The 17710-nt window shown below is 51.7% G+C and overlaps 1 protein-coding gene across 1 annotated transcript in view; it reads left to right on the top strand.

The window, feature by feature from the left end:
* Window positions 1-17710, top strand: part of RNF213 (ring finger protein 213) — a 101359-nt gene that overhangs the window by 63322 nt on the left and 20327 nt on the right. The window contains exons 31-43 of the mRNA XM_032870432.1: window positions 999-1135; window positions 1524-1619; window positions 2647-2765; window positions 3540-3659; window positions 4170-4315; window positions 4514-4655; window positions 4747-4885; window positions 7051-7242; window positions 8231-8376; window positions 9740-9894; window positions 11749-11967; window positions 12286-12467; window positions 13088-13208. Coding sequence (XP_032726323.1) covers window positions 999-1135; window positions 1524-1619; window positions 2647-2765; window positions 3540-3659; window positions 4170-4315; window positions 4514-4655; window positions 4747-4885; window positions 7051-7242; window positions 8231-8376; window positions 9740-9894; window positions 11749-11967; window positions 12286-12467; window positions 13088-13208 — 1914 coding nt within the window. The remainder of the gene's footprint in view (window positions 1-998; window positions 1136-1523; window positions 1620-2646; window positions 2766-3539; window positions 3660-4169; window positions 4316-4513; window positions 4656-4746; window positions 4886-7050; window positions 7243-8230; window positions 8377-9739; window positions 9895-11748; window positions 11968-12285; window positions 12468-13087; window positions 13209-17710) is intronic.

Genomic DNA, 17710 nt, shown 5'->3' with positions numbered 1-17710 from the left:
AGTGTGGAGCTCGAGGGTGCAGGGGCCAAGAGTTGGGGATGACATGGCCCTGCTGAGCCTTCATGGAGGGTCCTCTCCGCGGTGCTGATGAGGAGAGAGAGAGAGGACTGCATAGGGAGATGCGGCTGGTTGCCTGGGAGAGGGAGAAGGCCTGATGAAAGACTATCACAGGAAGGACAGGTAGGGAGGCCACTGAACCAGTTCAAAGTAGAGCTGCTGGTAGACGGAGCTGGGAGACGGCACAGGAACTGGAGAGCTAATGACTGATGCCGTCTGGAGGCTCTGGAAGACGAAGGGGTGTAGGGATGACTTCCTGCGTCTTCCTTGGATGACTGGAGGTTTGGTTAATTACAAGCCAGGAATGAGCAACAAATATTGGTGGTAAATTCCATTCGGGACAGACTCTGCTGCCCCTGTGGGATCCAGGCAGACAACGTCTGTCATGAAGGTGGACATGGGAATCAGAAGCTCAGTGGCAGGGCCGGCCTGGAGTTGGGGGTTCAGGAGCTGTGATAGCTGCATGCCCATAAGGAGTGTTTTGGTTTGCTCTGGGTGGGGCGGGGGGGTGATCTAGGGTTACAGGAGAATTGGTCATAACTTGGGGGCAGAAAGGGCACCAGCCAGCTGCACTCCATCAGGAAGTGTACAGAAGACTAGGAGGGAGGAATGGCATTCGTGTGGAGCCCTAAGGAGTCATCCGAACTTCTAGGAGGGGCCGGACAGGAAGAGACACTGGAGTCCAAGGAGATTTGAAGGCACCTGGTGATAGGTTGAGTCTTCCCTCTGTTACCTTTGGATCCCGTAGGTTCTGTTTGCCTCACCACTGCCTCATTTTTCAAAACTCCTCTGAGTTTGGATGCTTTTCTCTCTGTATACCAACTGCACAGTGATGCTGAGCCCATAGAAGATACTTGCTCAGCAGCCTCCTGTTTCTAAACCAGCAAACCCGCAGCCTCCCTTGAATTCTAGACAATAATTGGCATTTCCTGACTTTGCAGATCACCACTTTCTCCAGGCTGCTCACCAGCCATGACTGTGAAATTTTGGAATCAGAAATAACGGACAGAGCTCTGAGGCCCACGATCCTGTCCCTGCAGCAGTTTGATACCGAGAGCTCATTCCTCGGAAAAGTCCAGTGAGGCTCCCCCTTCCCTCCCCGTCCCCCCACCCTCAGCTCCGACGGCTTTGTGCTTCACGTGCCTGACTGCAGGGGCCACTGGCGCCGTCACCAGCCCTGGTTAGCGAACACCGAGGACACACGATGGAGAAGGACGGTGTCCCGTTTTCCCTGTGTCCCCTTTGTCTGTCCTGCCTTCTGCGTAGGCATCCTTCTCAGAAGCCAGCGCCTTTTGTCTCATTAGGGAAGCATTTACTGGGCTTTATGCGCTCTCCACTGGCTTCTCTGTCCACATAGAGGGGGCCCCACCTGAGTGATTCTCACCAATAAATTCCTTCATATTTCCTATCACTCTGGGAGTTTTATCACCCGTTGTTTAGGACAGGCAATTTCTTTATACTTTCAGAAACTGCTTAACTGATGCAGCCAGATGCAAAATCCTTATCATTCAAACGGATTTCGAAGACGGAGTCCGCAGTGCTCAGCTCATCGCTTCAGCTAAGTAAGTTTTCGTTGTTTTTCTCAGAAACTACCCAGAAAGCCCAAATTTCCTTCAGGAGTTCCTGAAGAGTTTCTTCCCTGAAAACAGTATAGTATTAGAATACACAAGGAAACAAAAATAGAACGGCTCTCGCTTTTCATTCCCCACAGATATGGGCTAGAGAAAAGACTAAAACAAGGCAAAAATGGTAAAATGCAAAGAGGTGTAAATAATAGATTGTTAGCCGGATATAAAAGAATATCCTCGGAACATGTCTGCAGACATGTCTCGTAGTTATTACAGTTAAATTATGCCACTTGAATATACCGCAAGCTCAAGAGCAATCAGTATGTAAAAGCTTCCGTTTGTATTTATTGGACGTTTTTATGGTATTAGTATAGCAGAAATCGGGTACTATGTTCTCTTACTACTTTAGTTAGGGGAAAGTGATTTCTGGGCCTTTGAAGGCATTGGAAGCCGTATTTCATAGCGTGGTTGTGGGTTCACGGAATCCTTTTTCTCAGGATAGAAAGCCCAGCCCGCCTCACCCCGTGCAGCCTCAGAGCAGGCCCATCGAGGGTTGTAGGACAGAACTCCTGGTCCATAGGGACATGGCACTTCAAAGCAGAGGGAAGAAAATGTTCCTGGTGATCCAGAGCTTGCCCTCTTCTCACGAGAGGAAACAGTGAGCATGAGGTTATGAAATTTACCTAGGGCGCCTGGGTGGCTCAGTCGGCGAAGTGTCTGCCTTCCACTCAGGTCATGATCTCGGGGTTGTGGGATCGAGTCCCGCATCGGGCTCCCTGCTCGGCGGGGAGCCTGCTATTCCCTCTCCGTCTGCTGTTCCCCCTGCTTATGGTCCGTCTCTCTCTCTGTCAAATAAATAAAGTCTTAAGAAAAATTTAAAGCTAAGAAGACACAAGATCGAATGCGACCACGTAGGACACTCTTCAGCCACTTCATGACTTTGGTTTTGTTTATTTGCTTGTTTTTTGTCTTGTTTTGTTTTGTTTTTTGAGTTGTTTTGTCTTTGTTTGTTTTAAAATAGGTATTCTTCCATAAATGAAATCAACAAGCTACAAGGCAATAAGGACCGCATCTTGGTCTATTTTATCACCAAACTGTCCCGGATGGGAAGCGGAACATCCTACGTGGGATTTCATGGAGGTAGGATGAAAAATGTTACTGAAAATGCTGATTTAGATCACGTCTGAGTTTTTCCTAATTTGGCCCCATGGTGTACAAGTCTGGAATTAGAACACCGATGTTAGTCTCAGCAGTACTCGTTTCGGATGCCATGAGATTTCTTACCACTGGTTTCATCGGGAAACACTTGTGTCTGGACTTGCTGCCCCAGCCGCTGGCTGCCCCTTCATAGACCGGTAGATCAACATTTGCTTAGCCTCTGTGGGGCCTTGCCGTGCGTAACACAGACGACTCAGAAGACCCTCCCAGCTGGCACTGTTTCAGAAGCACTGCCACTTTATGCCTGTTTCTGGAGGGAGCAAAATAGTATCTTACACCTCTTTCTGTCTCCCTTATTCTTCTGAGAATTAAACCAACTAATGTTAAGAAAATTGGTATTTTAAGAAATTGACAAATAACGGCTTGGGGAACGGGAAGCAAGTCTTGCCAGTTTCACACACTCTTTACTAACTGTGATGCAGCAAGTATGATACAAAATGGAAAATATTCAAGAACCTTCAGATATCCTTTACAAAAAGGCAGTTCTCTTCGTTCTCATGACCAATGTTCATGTTTTGGTCATCGGCATAGATGCAGGGACAGGTGGTTTCTGTGTGGTTTCCAGGCTTTGGGCGTCAGTGTATTGAGCAGCAGTGTATTGAAACGTCAGGACCCATGGTGTGTCCCTGCTTGTGGCTGACAAGAGGACACCAGGAAAGGCATGGGCAGACTCTAGATGGCTTTTACCCCCCACAGGGCTGTGGCAGTCTGTGCACATTGACGATCTCCGGAAGTCCACAGTCATGGTTTCAGATGTGACTAAGTTGCAGGATGTGGCCATCAGCCAGCTCTTTAAGCCAGAAGAGAACCCTGAGTGTAAGTCGGGAGAAAGCTTTTGGGGATGTAAGTAGGACAGCAGGAGTGGTGGCCAGGGGTGCAGAGGTGCGGGGAGCTACACTGCTGTCCCGTGAGGGCCAGGCTATGCCTCGTGCCCATTGCACCTGCCCCTGGCGGGGACAAATCCACAGGCAACACCTGCTCCTACCCAGGACCAGGCACTGGTCAGGAGTCCCACATGGCAGAGCAGGTCTTCATGGACGCAGCAGGCTGTGAAACCGGGGCTGGGGGCGGGGGGAGTCTCTGCCATGTGTCACACTCTGGTCACCGGGGCCACATGTCAGCTATGCTACGGATGTGGTTGGGAACCATGGATGGGAACAAGTGTTGCCGCTGGCGGACCACACAGACGGGGCTGGTTAGAGGCCAGCCTGTGTGCTCCGCAGCCTCGCCTATGGGGCCTGCATTGGGGCGAGGGGCCGGGAGGCCTGTGGTGAGAGTCTGCGTGCCACTCCCGTCCCCAGTGGCTTCACTATGCTTCTGTTGCAGCGGAGACAAGATACGGGGCTGGAGACAGCCAGGAGGAGGCAGAGGAAACCCAGGCTGCCAGGTCAGGGGAGGCGGCAGAGGCGGGCTTGGAAACAGAAGGCTCTGAGACACTGGGCGGCACATGTGCTAAGCGAGGCAGGAGTGAGGTGAGTTCTGGCTCTTTGTTCTTGGGCCTCCCAGAAGGCCAGGCTACCCCGCAGGCAGCCTCCTTCTGCTCACCTCTGGAGTCGAGGCCCACAACCAGGGCAGGGTTCCCCATGGCGGAGTCCCCCCGCAGTGGCCCTCAGAGGGACAGGGGTGGTGGGGGGCCAGGAGACCTTACCATCCCCGCCTCCCGCACGCAGATCCTGGACACCACCAGCCTGCTGCAGAGCTGCATCCAGGGTGCCGTGGGCATGCTCAGGGACCCGCAGGAGGGCCGCCCGCGCGGCATGCGGAGAGTGGAGATTCTTCTCCAGCTGTTGAACAAGGACGACGTGGAGAAAGGTACAGGGTCCTGGGGCCACACACAGGCAGGCTCCTCCTCAGGAGTGCCTGTGTGACACACCCAGGACACGGCCCCTCTGCCCTTCTGCAGCTGCTTTCCTGCAGGCGTGCAAGGCGCGCCTCTACGCCCTCCTCAAGCAGCAGGAAGAGAATTGCTTCTTGATCGTGAAGGAGTGGGTGTCGAGGGAAGCCTCGAATCAGGACGCTCTCCAGGAGGCAGGCACATTCAGGTACCGGGACGAAGGGCATCTGGGGGCCGTGATGCGATGGCGGGGCAGGAGCGCCCTGGCCGTGGTCGGCTTGGCCACCCACTTCTTCCTAGAGCTCTGAGCAGTTCAGAGTGGTCTTTTGTTTTCTCCGAAAGATGCAGGGTGGTCTGGGTGGTGGTAAGTGGGGTTAGCTAGACTCTTGTCTACTTTTCCGCATGCTTACATTCTGTCCTAACAACAACAGAACCAGAGCACCTGCTCTTGCGGGAGGTAAACACTGGCCGGCGTGGCCGCCCCTGGAGGTGGCTGCAGTTTGAGGTTGTGGAGGTGGTGATAGGCAGGGAGGGAAGAAAATGCTTGTCCCAGGCCTGAGGTTTGGTTGAAGTTACGTGATAATCATAGGCATCCGACCCGGGAGTGTTCATTCCGTGGCCATGGTCCTTTTTCTGTAAAACCTGACTGTTTTTCCGGACCAGGTGAGACAACCCGTGTTGTGGAGAGAGGTGGGATGCTGTGGGTTCCCCCAAGAAAGATTCGGCCCCCACCTTATCCACAGAGTCTTTGTAAGCTTGTGACAGTCACACTGCCCTGGTCTCCTCATTCCTGAAAGAATGTTCAGCTCACCTGAAGCCTCTCCCGTCCGGTCTTCCCTGCCACGATTCGTGTGGTTTCAGTGACACAGCATTCCTACACTGAGGCAGGAGGGCAGTGTGGGCGCCCCTGGAGTTGAGTTGAAGGAAGGTGTGAGCTTGTCAGTGTTGGTTTTACTGCTGTGGGCGGGGGTTTCTGTTTCAGTTTTCTTCTTCAGTTACCCTTAGTGTCTTTCCTACTTACACCCTCTGAGTGAGGAATTGTAGAAGATCACATATGAACCCAGATCCTTTCCCTCATTCACTCCTTACAGTACTACTAAGTACTTAATTTCACATTAATATCCTTGAAATCTGTGTTTTGGGTACACACTTGACAGGTATTCCAAGCAGCGCACACGTGGCCCCACTTGTGATTGCTCTGCTGTTGGCTATGGCGTTGGGGCTGGCCCAGCCCTTAGCAGGCACCAGTGCTCTCTGAACACACCTTCGTGGAGCGGTCAGGACTACACCTGTAGCTCCCTTATGTCTGCCATCAGGCGGGCTCCAGAGCCTGCTGGCCCACTCCCACAATCTCTACGCCCATCTCTCTTTACCATCCACGTACTTGGGACCTATGTCGTTTGCCCTCTCAGGATTAAAATCCAAGGTGTGATAGTCCTAGTTGTTCTTGATGTCCGAGGTCTGCATGCCTGTCCAGGGACACCTTCCTAGAGCCCTAGAGCACACAGCCCTAGAGCCCGCTTCCAGCTGTCACCCTGCGGCCTGCTACGCTTCCCTGCTGTGCGCACGTTTCCCTTCAGTCAGGTGCTCTCTGATCATCAGCATGATTTGTTTCCTCGGTAGATGCTTGTGGATTCTTGCCCATGAATTCACACTTCAAGAAGGAAATCATCTTTTTTTCTTCTTTTCAAAAGGGACCTGAATTGGTCTCCCCGGTGTGAATGAGCTGGTAACAGATGTCTTACACTGGGTTACAGAGTTTGTGATTGTGTATAAATATCGTGATAACAGCGAAGGACAGTGTAGTTCATAGAAGCAGAGAAGTGTCCCTCTGGATGTAGAAACACTCAGACCCAGTGTGCCCAACCATCAGCAAGAGCGACCTTCTAGAGAAACAGCTACTCTCCTGTTTCCCTTGACGTGGAACACATTTATTTTGCCTTGTGCTTTATTATATTCTCTCTATAACTGGTTTTTTTTTTTTTAGAGTAAAATTTATTTTTTTCCCCAAATGCACATGGTCCCTCTTCTTGTAGAGCCTGGACGACTTGCCCTGGGAAATTAGCTGTATGACAGGGTTCAACAAATGCTACTTGGCCTTTTTTTTAGGGAGCCGATGACCACTTATTCCATGTAGAATTAAGGTATATCCTGGTCCTGCCTCCAACCCTAGACGTTTCTATCTGTGAGTTTTTCTTCGAGTACTTACAGACAATGGCAGTCTGCATTTACCGCCCTAGCCGTAGTGTGGAATCGGGAGACCCGATGCGTTGTTCCGGCCTAGAAGGAACCGAGTGTCCGAAGGAGGCATGACTCCTGCAGCAGTCTGTGCTCACGGAGCTGGAATGACATCTCCTCTCCCCTGCACTGCAGGCAGACCCTCTGGAAGCGGGTCCAAGGTGTGGTGACCCCTCTCCTGGCGAGCATGGTCTCCGTCATGGACAGAGACAGCAATCTCGAGCTACTGACCAGGCCAGACTCTCCTTCGTGGACAAGAGATCTTTGGATGTTTATTTTCCGGGACATGAAGCTTCTGAACATTCCTCTTGTGACAAATGATACGAGGTAAATAGGAGAGTTTCATTTTGTGGAAAGGGAAAAAAAATCGTAATGCGGCAAAAGTCTTCATGTGTTCTTCCAAGTAATTGACAAAGCATAGGTTTCCATTTTGGAATCACATTTATTTTTTTTTAAGATTTTATTTTTACATACTCTCTATACACAGTGTGGGGCTCGAACTCACAACCCAAGATCAGGAGTCGCACAGTCCCATCAATGGAACCAGCCAGGCGCCGCCCCTGAGTCACATGTATTTTAAATGCGGCCTCCTTTTGCAGCCTGAGGGTGATGGTTTTGCAGTAACAAATGGGAGTTCTGGAAAGTTCTGAGACATCCTGGTTTCATTCCCCTTCCTAATTTCCTCGCTTCCAGATCACCCACCACAGATAGAATTTCCAGCTTCAGCTTTGTCTACCCCGGTGAGACCGCGCTTCGGAGAGCTGTTTGATGCGTGCGGCTCTGCCTGTCCCTCATTCCGTGGCACGACCCACATGGCCCACTCCGGGCCTGCTCTTACATAGCTCACTCTCAGCGGGCCTCCCAAGAGCTTCCTCTTGGATTTCGAGGGCTTCCATTCTGTAGTATGGGCGAATAATGAGTCTACGAGTGACTGGGGTTTTGGATCTCCAGTGGGAACACTTATTTAGAAAACAAGATGCTGTGGACCGTGATGGAAAGGGTCGCCTTGGACAGGCCACGTTCTCCATGGTGGAGGGCGAGGGTAGGTCCAGGCACAGCAGACGTTGGGTAGCCTGCTTGACTCTTCCCGGCCTTGGTGCGTTTCTGTTTGTCTGTGAGGCAGAGGTGATCTGTGGACGTCCTGGGTTCCTCTGCAACAGAAGCCCTGAGCTGTGAAATGGACCAGCAGGCTGCCTCTGAGGCCTTGTAGGCGCACCTGCCATCGAGCATGGAGAGGAACTGGCAGCGGTGTGGGTCTCCTGCTTTGAGCAACCACTCACTGATCCCGTCCTTTGTCCTCCTCTGCCCGACTCAGGTCTAAAAGTGAGATACCCTACATCACAGTGCAGAACGGAATGAGCCCTCCTGAGGGTGTGTCCAGTGATGTCCCATTCAGCTGCAGAATCAAAGACTATCTGGAGGAGCTGAGGGTCCAGGCTCAGTACATCACCGGAGCCGAAGGTGAGCCAGGGAGGTGGGGAAATAGGACGTGCTGACTCGCTGCCATAAGTGGGTCATCCCCGTTTGGAGGCTTCTGGATAACTAGGGTGCCAGCACTCAGGAGATGTCCCTAGGTGAGCCTTTCCCAACAGCATCAGCGACCAGAGTGGAATCAGCTCCTCCAAACTGAGCGGTCAGTGTCCTAAACCACAGGGCTCTTTGCTCTGCCCTCACAGGCCGAGCAGCTTGTCCATAAGTGTCCCAGGAAATCTGGGGATAGGGCATGATTTTGCAAAAGTCATCTTTCATACACGAGATGGTCTTTTCAAAGTTTACTTATGGTATTGCCTTTGAAAAAAACAGGTCAAGGGGCACCTGGGTGACTCAGTCAGTTAAGTATTTGCTCTCAGCTTAGATCACGATACCAGGGTCTTGGGATCGAGTCCCACACCAGATTTCCTGCTCACCGGGGAGTCTGCTTCTTTCTCTGTCTCTCTCTACCACAGCCCGCTCCTCCCCATTGCTCATTCTCTTTCTCTCAAATACGTAAAAAAAAACCTTTAAAAAAAAAAAAAAAGTCAGGACATCTGTGTGGCTAGTCATAAGTGTCTACCTTAGGCTCAGGTCATGATCCCAGGGTCCTGGGATCAAGTCCTGTGTTGGGCTCCCTGATTAGTGGGGAGCCTCCTTCTCCCTCTGCCTTCCGTTCTTCCTGCTTTTGCTTTCTCTCTCTCTTTCTCTCTTTGACAATAAATAAAAATCTTTAGAAAATAGCAAAAAAAAAGGGGGGGTTAAATACTTGACCACGTTACTTATCTGGGTACACATTCTGCCACTTGCTCTGAGCAAACTGAAGCAGTCTCTGTCCTGAGGAAAGAGTATTTCTTTTTTTCGAGGCCATATCCTAACTGACCCTGCTTTTCTGTGATAGCATGTGACCTAGGGGCCAGCGCTCATGCACTAGAGGCAGATCTTTCTGGTGTGAGCAGCATGTGACCCCAGCCCCTGAAGAGCAGCCCACTTACTCCTGACCCACTTGGGTCCTGGGGTTCCTGAAGCACATTATGATGCTAGCCATAGAGCCTGGTTGCTTTAGGTCGTTTTATCCACTTGGAGCCAGCTAGGCTGTTTGTGACAAATCTAACCTTTGTTTCTGGTACTCCGCTGGGAAAACATCTAAAACGTCTAAAAACATCTAAAATGAAAGCACCGTCAGATCCTGCCGCTTGCTCCCCATTGCCGAGAGCCAGCGTTCAGCAGAGCCTTACCCGCTGCTGCTGTTCGCAGTACGGCCCTTCCCCAGGAGACGTGGCGGTTTCTGAACGCGGGGCCAGAGTCACACCTCACGTTCTCCCTCCAAACCCTTCTTGGCTCTCCTCCGTAGGAACGTCGAAGAAGTTAGTGGAAATCTTTCAGCAGACCCCGCTGGGCAGGTTTCTTGCTCAGCTCAGTGCGGAACAGCAGCGGGAACTGTTTCGGTGCTACATGAAGGACTTCCTCCTTTTGACAATGAGAGCGTCCACTCGGGAAGAACTGGCGGTAAGTGCTGGGTCTCGGGCGGGGCGGTGATGGTGTCACACGGGGGTGAGCCATTCTTCCACTGCTGAGTGTTCTGGGACCCTCAGCACCCCCCCCCCCGGGGCCCCCAGACCACGGGCTATTCATTAACACAAAGAAGACCTCCATTTCCCTTTAATGCCTTGTTTTTTAAACGTGGAGTTCCTCTTGAAAAAAATTAGGTGAATTTAACTGATCATTATAGGCAATAACAGCGGAAATTTTAGTCGATATTATGATACTTCTGACAACCGAAGGATTTCAAACTTAAGTACATAAAAAATGAAAGTGACAAATTTGAGGAGAACATATTTACAACCAGCATGATTAAGGGTTAATTAAATATTCTTGGGAATCACGGGGCGTCCGGCTGGCTCAGTCAGTGGAACGTGCAACTCTTGATCTCAGGGTTGTGAGTTTGAGCCCCATGTTGGGTGTACAGATTACTTAAATATATGAAATAAAATTGGGGGCCTGGGTGGCTCAGTAGGTTAAATGTCTGACTCTTGATCTCAGCTTAGTTCTTGATCTCGGGGTCCTGAGTTCAGGCCCCACACTATGCTCCAAACCAGGCATACAGCCTACTTAAAAAAATAATGTGAAATAAAATATTAAAATATCCTTAGGAATCAATAAGAAAGTCTCCATGGGGCACCTGGGTGGCTCATTCGGTTAAGTGTCTGCCTTTGCCTCATGTCATGATCCTGAAGTTCTAGGGTGGCAGGGGTGGGGCTTGCAGGGAGGGTCTGAGGGAAAGGGAGAGAGTCCTGAGCAGGTTTACCGCTGAGTGCAACCCGACACAGGGTTTGATCTCATGACCCTGAGATCACGACCTGAGCCAGAATTAGGAGTTAGATGCTTAATCAGCTGAGCCACCCAGGAGCCCCATAAGGTCTCCTAATTTTAAAAAATTGGTGAAAGTTATATAAACCAGGAATTAACAGAATAATTATGCAGAGATCTAGAAACATTAGAAATACTGGCCAGCCTCACTGCTAAGTCATTAGAATGTGAGTGGCTTTTAGATACTGATTTTGCCTGCCCACGTGGCGGGACTGGTTTGTGACAAGGCCAGATGCTCTTCCGTTGCTGACAGGGCTGAGAACAAGCATGTGCTTCGGGAAGAGCCTGGAGGTTGGATCAGGAACCGTAAACTCTGAACTGGTGTTTTTGTCCCAAGAACGTTACCAGATGAGGACATACATTTTATCCATAGGGAATGTTCTTTACAGCTTTGTTCTTTTCTTTAAAAAAAAAAAAAAAAAGATTTTATTTATTTATTTGACAGAGAAAGAGACAGCAAGAGAGGGAGCACACACAGGGGGACTAGGAGAGGGAGAAGCAGGCTTCCCGCTGAGCAGGGAGCCCGAAGTAGGGCTCCATCCCAGGACTTTGGGATCATGACCTGAGCTGAAGGCAGACACTTCACAACTGAGCCCATACTTCTTAACGTGAAAAAAATAGAAACAATGTAGCTGTCCATCATAAAAGGTCAGGCAAATTCAACCCCAGCCACCTCCTTGTTGGTTGTGATTGGCACGCATTAACATCGGTCTTCTTCCAGTGCGTTTGATGGCAGAAATGTTCACAATGTGATAGGAAGTGGGGGAAAATCAGAAATACACCATAGTTGTGATTTGAAGACAAAACAGGGGCAGGACTTGGATATAAAATGCCCAGAAGAGGTGACACCAAAAAGTGCCCAGGGACAGTAAATGTGCGTGGTTTTTAAAGTTCTCTTTTGTCATTTCTGAGCAGTTCAAATTTTCCACTGTGAAAATATATCTCTTCTTTGCGTTTGACACATGTACACTAAAAGCTTGTTTCTCATCCCAGGTTTTGCAGGCTGCACTGGGGTCCTGCATCAGTCAAGAGCAAGCGGAGAGGCCAAAGGACGAGGCCTCCTTACCGTGGGTGCACCTCACTTACCAGCGCTTCAGGGGCCGGCTGCAGAACTTGTCCAGAATCTTGACTATCTTCCCCCAGATTCTACAAGAGCTATTTTACAACACAACAGAAGGCACATGGAATGTCACATTGGATGGACATGAGCTGGTATGGCCCCTCGTGGGGACAGTTTGTGCTCAGAGTCAGGGCTTGGCCTTCCTGGAGCAGGTGGGTTGTGTTCTGGGGCCGCCCGGGATGGGAAAGCCCGGGAGCTGTGTTCTGCGCGGTGTGCCCGGGTAAGGTAGAGATGTGAGGAACACATCTGCCTCCTGCCTCCTAGGTCCCAGGACTAGAAAAGTTGAGGTTCCAAGCCTAGAACACGAGAACACACTATGGTCACGGCCTGGACCTCTGGACTTAGCACTTAGAGCAGTGACAAGGGGTGGGGATGCTCCTGCGTCAGGGGCTTGTTCTCTGTCCCCCCAGACTCTGGATGCACTGGCAGCAGTGGCCTGCACAGAGCTGCTGACAAGGGACATCCTGCAGCCCAGCCCCCAGGCGTGGCTGCAGATGGTGAAGAATCTGTCTGTGCCACTGGACCTCCTGGGCTCTGATGGGTACCTGCAGAGCTGCGGGAGGCTGGCCACAGATGTCATCAGGGTAGTCAGGTGAGACCAGCAGCCCGGCCCCCACCCAGTCCTTCCCCATGTGCTCGCCTGCAACTGGCTGGGTCCCGGGCACATGGGGTTCTCTCGCCACTTACACCTTATCACTTACACCACATCATATCTGCTGAACCTTCTTCCGTGCCAGGCATCAGGCTGATGCTGGAGACGCAGAGAGGGAGAACACATCCAGGGAGCGCTGGGGGTGCAGGCAGGACAGAAAGGGGAGCAGATGCTTGAGGCTTCACAGGAGAAATGCTGGCAGAAGGGAGCAGTGGGAAGGCGCCCAGACAGGACAGGGGACCAGCAGGCAGAGGAGCGGGGCAAGCAGTTAGGCTCGGCTTCCCGGCAGGTAGGTCCCGTGCTGGCCTTCCAGAGAGAGGCAGTGCTCACACGGCACAGACTGGATAGGATGTGGCCCCCTGGGGCCCCTCTGCTCTGCAAATCTGAGGGAGGGCATGGGGCACATGGAGGTGGCTGGGGGTCGGGAGCATGCAGCAAAGGGCTCCTCTCTGAGTCTTCCATCTGCCCCCACACCACCCCTTTCTCAGACCCCACCCCCCCACTCCTGGCATCTCAGATGCTATTGTCCAAGCCCAGGGAGTGACAGCCGTCTCTTACAGAACCCACTGGAACCGCATTTTTCCCGTGGCTCTTTTCGTGGAACATGTGCTGCTGGGGGTCGAGAGCCAGATTCCTGAGCTGCGGGCACTGGTGACTGACTACGTCTTCCTGCTGAACAAGGTGAGTGCTCAGGCCGGGCCTGCTCAGCCAGCAGCACACACGTGCCTCCTTCCAGGATGCAGGACCCCAAGGCGTCATCGGACATTCCTCCGCGGGATGGTACATTCGCTTCCAGCTGAGGGTGGTACCTGGAAGTGCAGAGGAGGGTGATTTCATCACGCTGGCCACGATGTCTGTCGTGTGCAGGTGTCTGCCTCTCGTGGGTGCCAGTCAGGTTCCCCAGCAGGAGTGGAAGGGACTCGGGCTGAGACAGGGAAGATGCTCTGAAAGCTGGGACGGCCGAGGGGGGGGGCGCTGCCCAGGCCTCCAGTGGCCTTAGACCTGCCCAGCCCAGCAGTCTGGCCCCCTCGCGAGGCCAGGTTTTCACAAGAGGGCCACTGGGCTCTGGGCTTCCAGGCAGTGGGTAAACCGAGGGAACGGGAAGCCCTGGGGCCTCTGCCACCTGACACTCTTCATAAAGTTAGCGACTCACAGTTCCGAGCCCTGTGCCCATGCGCTCAGCACCGATGGGCGTTCAGCAAAAGATGGCTTCTGCCTCAGTTACCCTTAGAGGCTTGCACTAATGCATCTAACAGATGTAGCTGTCCAGGCTCTAACACGCAGGGGCACACTCCACGGAGGCTGACATGGACACCAGGAGCCAGTCTCCTCCTTGGTGACCAGAGTATCAGTGGCAGAACAAAACAAAAGCCTGCTTCTCATATGGTCCTGTGAGCCTGAGCATTCCGGGGTGGCGGCAGGCCCCCCGTCATGTGCCCCCGCCCCTCTGACTTGTCCCCTTGTCCTCACTACACAACCGCTGCCTTGTCATCTGAGAAGGCTTTTCTGGCTGTCGTGTTCAACAGGACACGACGCATGGCCCATTTTGAGAGCACAGGTGAGAGTAAGTTCGCACCACTGTGGGTCATAGCGCACTGTCCTGAACGTAGTCACAGCCTCACCTGGCTGCAGAGCAGGTAGGGACACCTCAGGCAGTGTAGTCATACGCCCAGGTAGACCTAGAGGTTCTTTTGATAGAAAAGTGGAGAAAGAACTCTAGAAAAAGCTGGCGCTCTGCCCCCCGGGGTCCAACTTGGCCAACTTGACCAACTTGGCCAAGGACAGTATCCATGGCCCAGTTGAGACCTTTCTCCTATGGTAAGAAATGCAGCCCAGCCTATGGTTCGGTCACAAAGCTCAGGGAGAGCCCTTCCCATCTCAGCTCTGCCCGAAGGCCACAGGCACAAGAGGGTCTGCCTATAGCCTGACTGCCCCAGAGTTATGCCCAGGAAGAAAGGGCAGGAGCCTCACTCTGCCAAGTGTCTAGGCCTTGATCGGCATCAGGGCACCCAATTCGATTTGCTTATCTCCCTTCCTTCCTCCCTCTTTCCAAAAAAAAAGAAGAAAAAAAAATTGGGTGCCTAGGTGGCTCAGTCGTTAAGCGTCTGCCTTTGGCTCAGGTCATGATCCCAGGGTCCTGGGTTCTAGCCCTGCACTGGGCTCCCTGCCCAGCGAGAGGCCTGATTCTCCTTCTCCACTCCTCCTGCTTGTGTTCCCTCTCTTGCTGTGTCTCTCTCTATCAAATAAATAAAATCTTTAAAAAAAAAAACAAAAAAAAGACAAGGACTCATGATACCCTTCTTCCCACACAGAGGCCAGCTGTGGCCTCTCTCCGGTCTCTGCCCAGTCCCTGGCCACAGGCCCCAGGGCTCGCTCCATCCTTCCAGCCAGTGCAGTGTGGCTCCTGATGGCAAGGTGACCGGTGAGCCAAAACAGAAGTTGTCAGGTCCCCGCACACCGGCATGCACACACACATGCAGGCTTTTGCAGGCTAGGTATGTGGGGAGGTATACAGGGCAATGATGTCACCCCAGGACTTACTGGGTTTCTGGATTATTTCTTCCCAGTCAGATCCGGGTGTGAATGATCAGAGCCAGAGATCTTCTCTCACACATTTTCACACCTGAAGACTCTCTTCTTTATGGCCTCAGGCTCTCCTTGTCCCCTCCAAAGCCAGCCTTGAGGCCGCTCACAAGCGGTCGGAGGGGGAAGCATTGCCTGCAAGGCTGGCTCCCATCATCCAGCTAGGAAGGAAGTGTTGTTAACCTGGCGAGGCCTGTGGTCCCAACTCCTCTTCCGCCGGGGCCGTCTTTGAGAGCCGCTGCTTGGTTAGCCTGTGCCGGCAGCCAGCAGCGCCTCCCACAGGCTGCGGCAAAAGCTGCAGAGAGATTGGTGTTCTGTTTCTGATTGAAGGGCCGGGTGGACGCATGGATAGATGGATGGACAGATGGACAGATGTAGGTAGGGAAGTAGATTCTCTTGCCCTGTGACCTGCCCCTCACGGAGTCACACGGGACAGTCTTACCAGATGTGTGCTGATCTTAAAGCCATTGGCTTCCTAGTCTGAAACGTCCCTGTCCTTACCAACAACCATCCAACCACTAGACTGCTGCTGTTTTTTCACTGTGGTAAGAAACACGTCACATGAAATGTATCTTTTTGAGCATCTTTAGGCGCACGGATTAGTGACATCAAGCACACTCACCTGTTGTACAGTCATCACACTGTCTGTCTCCAGAACTCGCTCGTCTTGTGAAACTGAAGCTCTGTCCCCATGAAACACTGATTCCCCATCCCTCCTCCCAGCCCTGGTGCCCACCATCCCACTGTCCTCCTCGTTGATCTGATGACTCTAGGGACCTCACACAAGTGGAATCCCCCAGTGCTTGTCTTTTTGTGAGTGGCTGGCTTCACAGTGGCCTCCAGGTCCATCCATGTGGCAGGCGTCAGGATGTCCTTCCTGTCTAAGCCTGAGTAATGTCCGCCGTGCATGCGAACCACGTTCCGTTCATCCGTCCGTCCACTGGCAGACATTCCGGGTATCTCCACCTTTTGGCAACGGGGAGTAACATGTGTGCGAGTATCTGAGCCCAGGCTTTCGACTCTTTCGGGAGATCTACCTGGAAGTGGAATTGCTGGTCATATGGAGAGTCTGTTAACTTTTTGGGGAACCGCAGAACGGTTTTCCCCAGTGGCTGCAGCATTGCACTCCTGCCAGCCGCACACCAGGTCTCCAGGGTCTCCATATCCTCACTAGCACTTGCTGTGTTTCCGTGGTTTGGTGTGTAATGGCCATCCTAGTGGTGGAGGTGGCATCTCATGGTGGCTTTGATTTGCTTCTCCCTGGTAACTGATGACCTATGTCATGTTCCTATGTGCTTGTGGCCCATTCGTGCATCATCTTTGGAGAGAAGTCTGTTTAAATCCTTTGGTCCCTTGTGAATTAGGATATTGCTGAACAAATCAAATTTAGCAGGGTATTAAAATCATATCATTTCAGGGCGCCTGGGTGGCTCAGTCAGTTGGGTGTCTGCCTTTGGCTTGGGTTGTGGTCCCAGAGTCTGGGGATCGAGCCCTGCATTGGGCTCCCTGCTCAGTGGGGAGTCTGCTTCTCCTTGTGCCACTCCCCTGGCTCACGCTTTCCTTCTCTCGCTCGCTCTCAGATAAGTAAACGAAATATTAAAAAAAAAAACCACATTATCATTTCAAAGTGAAATTAACACTGGGAATTCAAAGAGAGCTCAAAAATCATAAAATCATAAATGTTATCAGCTATGTAGCAAATTAGAAGTGAAACCTTAAATGCCCATTTCAGAAGGTACAGAAAAAGAATTTAATACAATCTATAATTTGGAAAAAAGTTACTTTTGGCAGACCGGGACGAGAAAGGGAGTCTCTTTATGGCAATAATGCCCAAGGGCATGTAAAATATAAAGATCTATTGTAAACATCATGCCTGAGCCCCAAATTCCAGAAGCGCACGCAGCCCGCTCATTGTCTGTGTCACTGGAGATGTGTGTTTCCTCGAAGCCGTTGCCTCCCCTTCTAAATACATGCTTTAGAGAAACTTCCCACCAGTGTACTCAGGTGGACACATGGAAGGATACTGGGTGCAGAACTGTAACTGCAGAACAAAGGGAACATTCTAGATGCCCATTAACCAGAAAACAAGTAACTGGCGCATCCGCCAGTGTGCGCCATACGGCAGCTAACGTGAGTCATCTGGACCTACGGACAGCGTGACATCCCTGGTGCAAAGGCTGGAAACGTTCAGAGCAGCGCCACGGTCTTTATGCACGTGTGCAAATATAGTGGATGTGGGAATTTAGGAAGCTGGTCCTCTTTGGGAAGCAGAGGAGGGCCGTGTTTTCAGGACGGACATACGAAGTTACAGCTCTGTCTGGGATGTTTTGTTTCTTTAAAAAATAACCTAAAACAAATATTCCAAAAATGACAAGATTTCTTAAGGCTAGGTCATGCTTACACAGACGGTCATTATGTTATCATTGAAAGTTTGAAATGTCTCAGAATGCCTGGGTGGCTCGTCAGTGAAGCGTCTGCCTTCCGCTTAGGTCATAATCTCTGGGTCCTGAGATCAAGCCCTGCTTCAGGCTCCCTGCTTGGCAGAGAGCCTGCTTCTCCCTCTCCTTCTGCCTCTCCCCTCTGCCCATGCTCTTGTACTT

Source organism: Lontra canadensis, unplaced genomic scaffold, assembly GCF_010015895.1.
Source record: "Lontra canadensis isolate GAN:19392208 unplaced genomic scaffold, GSC_riverotter_1.0 scaffold41, whole genome shotgun sequence".
Classification (NCBI taxonomy): Eukaryota; Metazoa; Chordata; class Mammalia; order Carnivora; family Mustelidae; genus Lontra; species Lontra canadensis.
The sequence above is the reverse complement of the archived record's forward strand: the minus strand, read 5'-3'. Positions and strand labels throughout refer to the sequence as shown.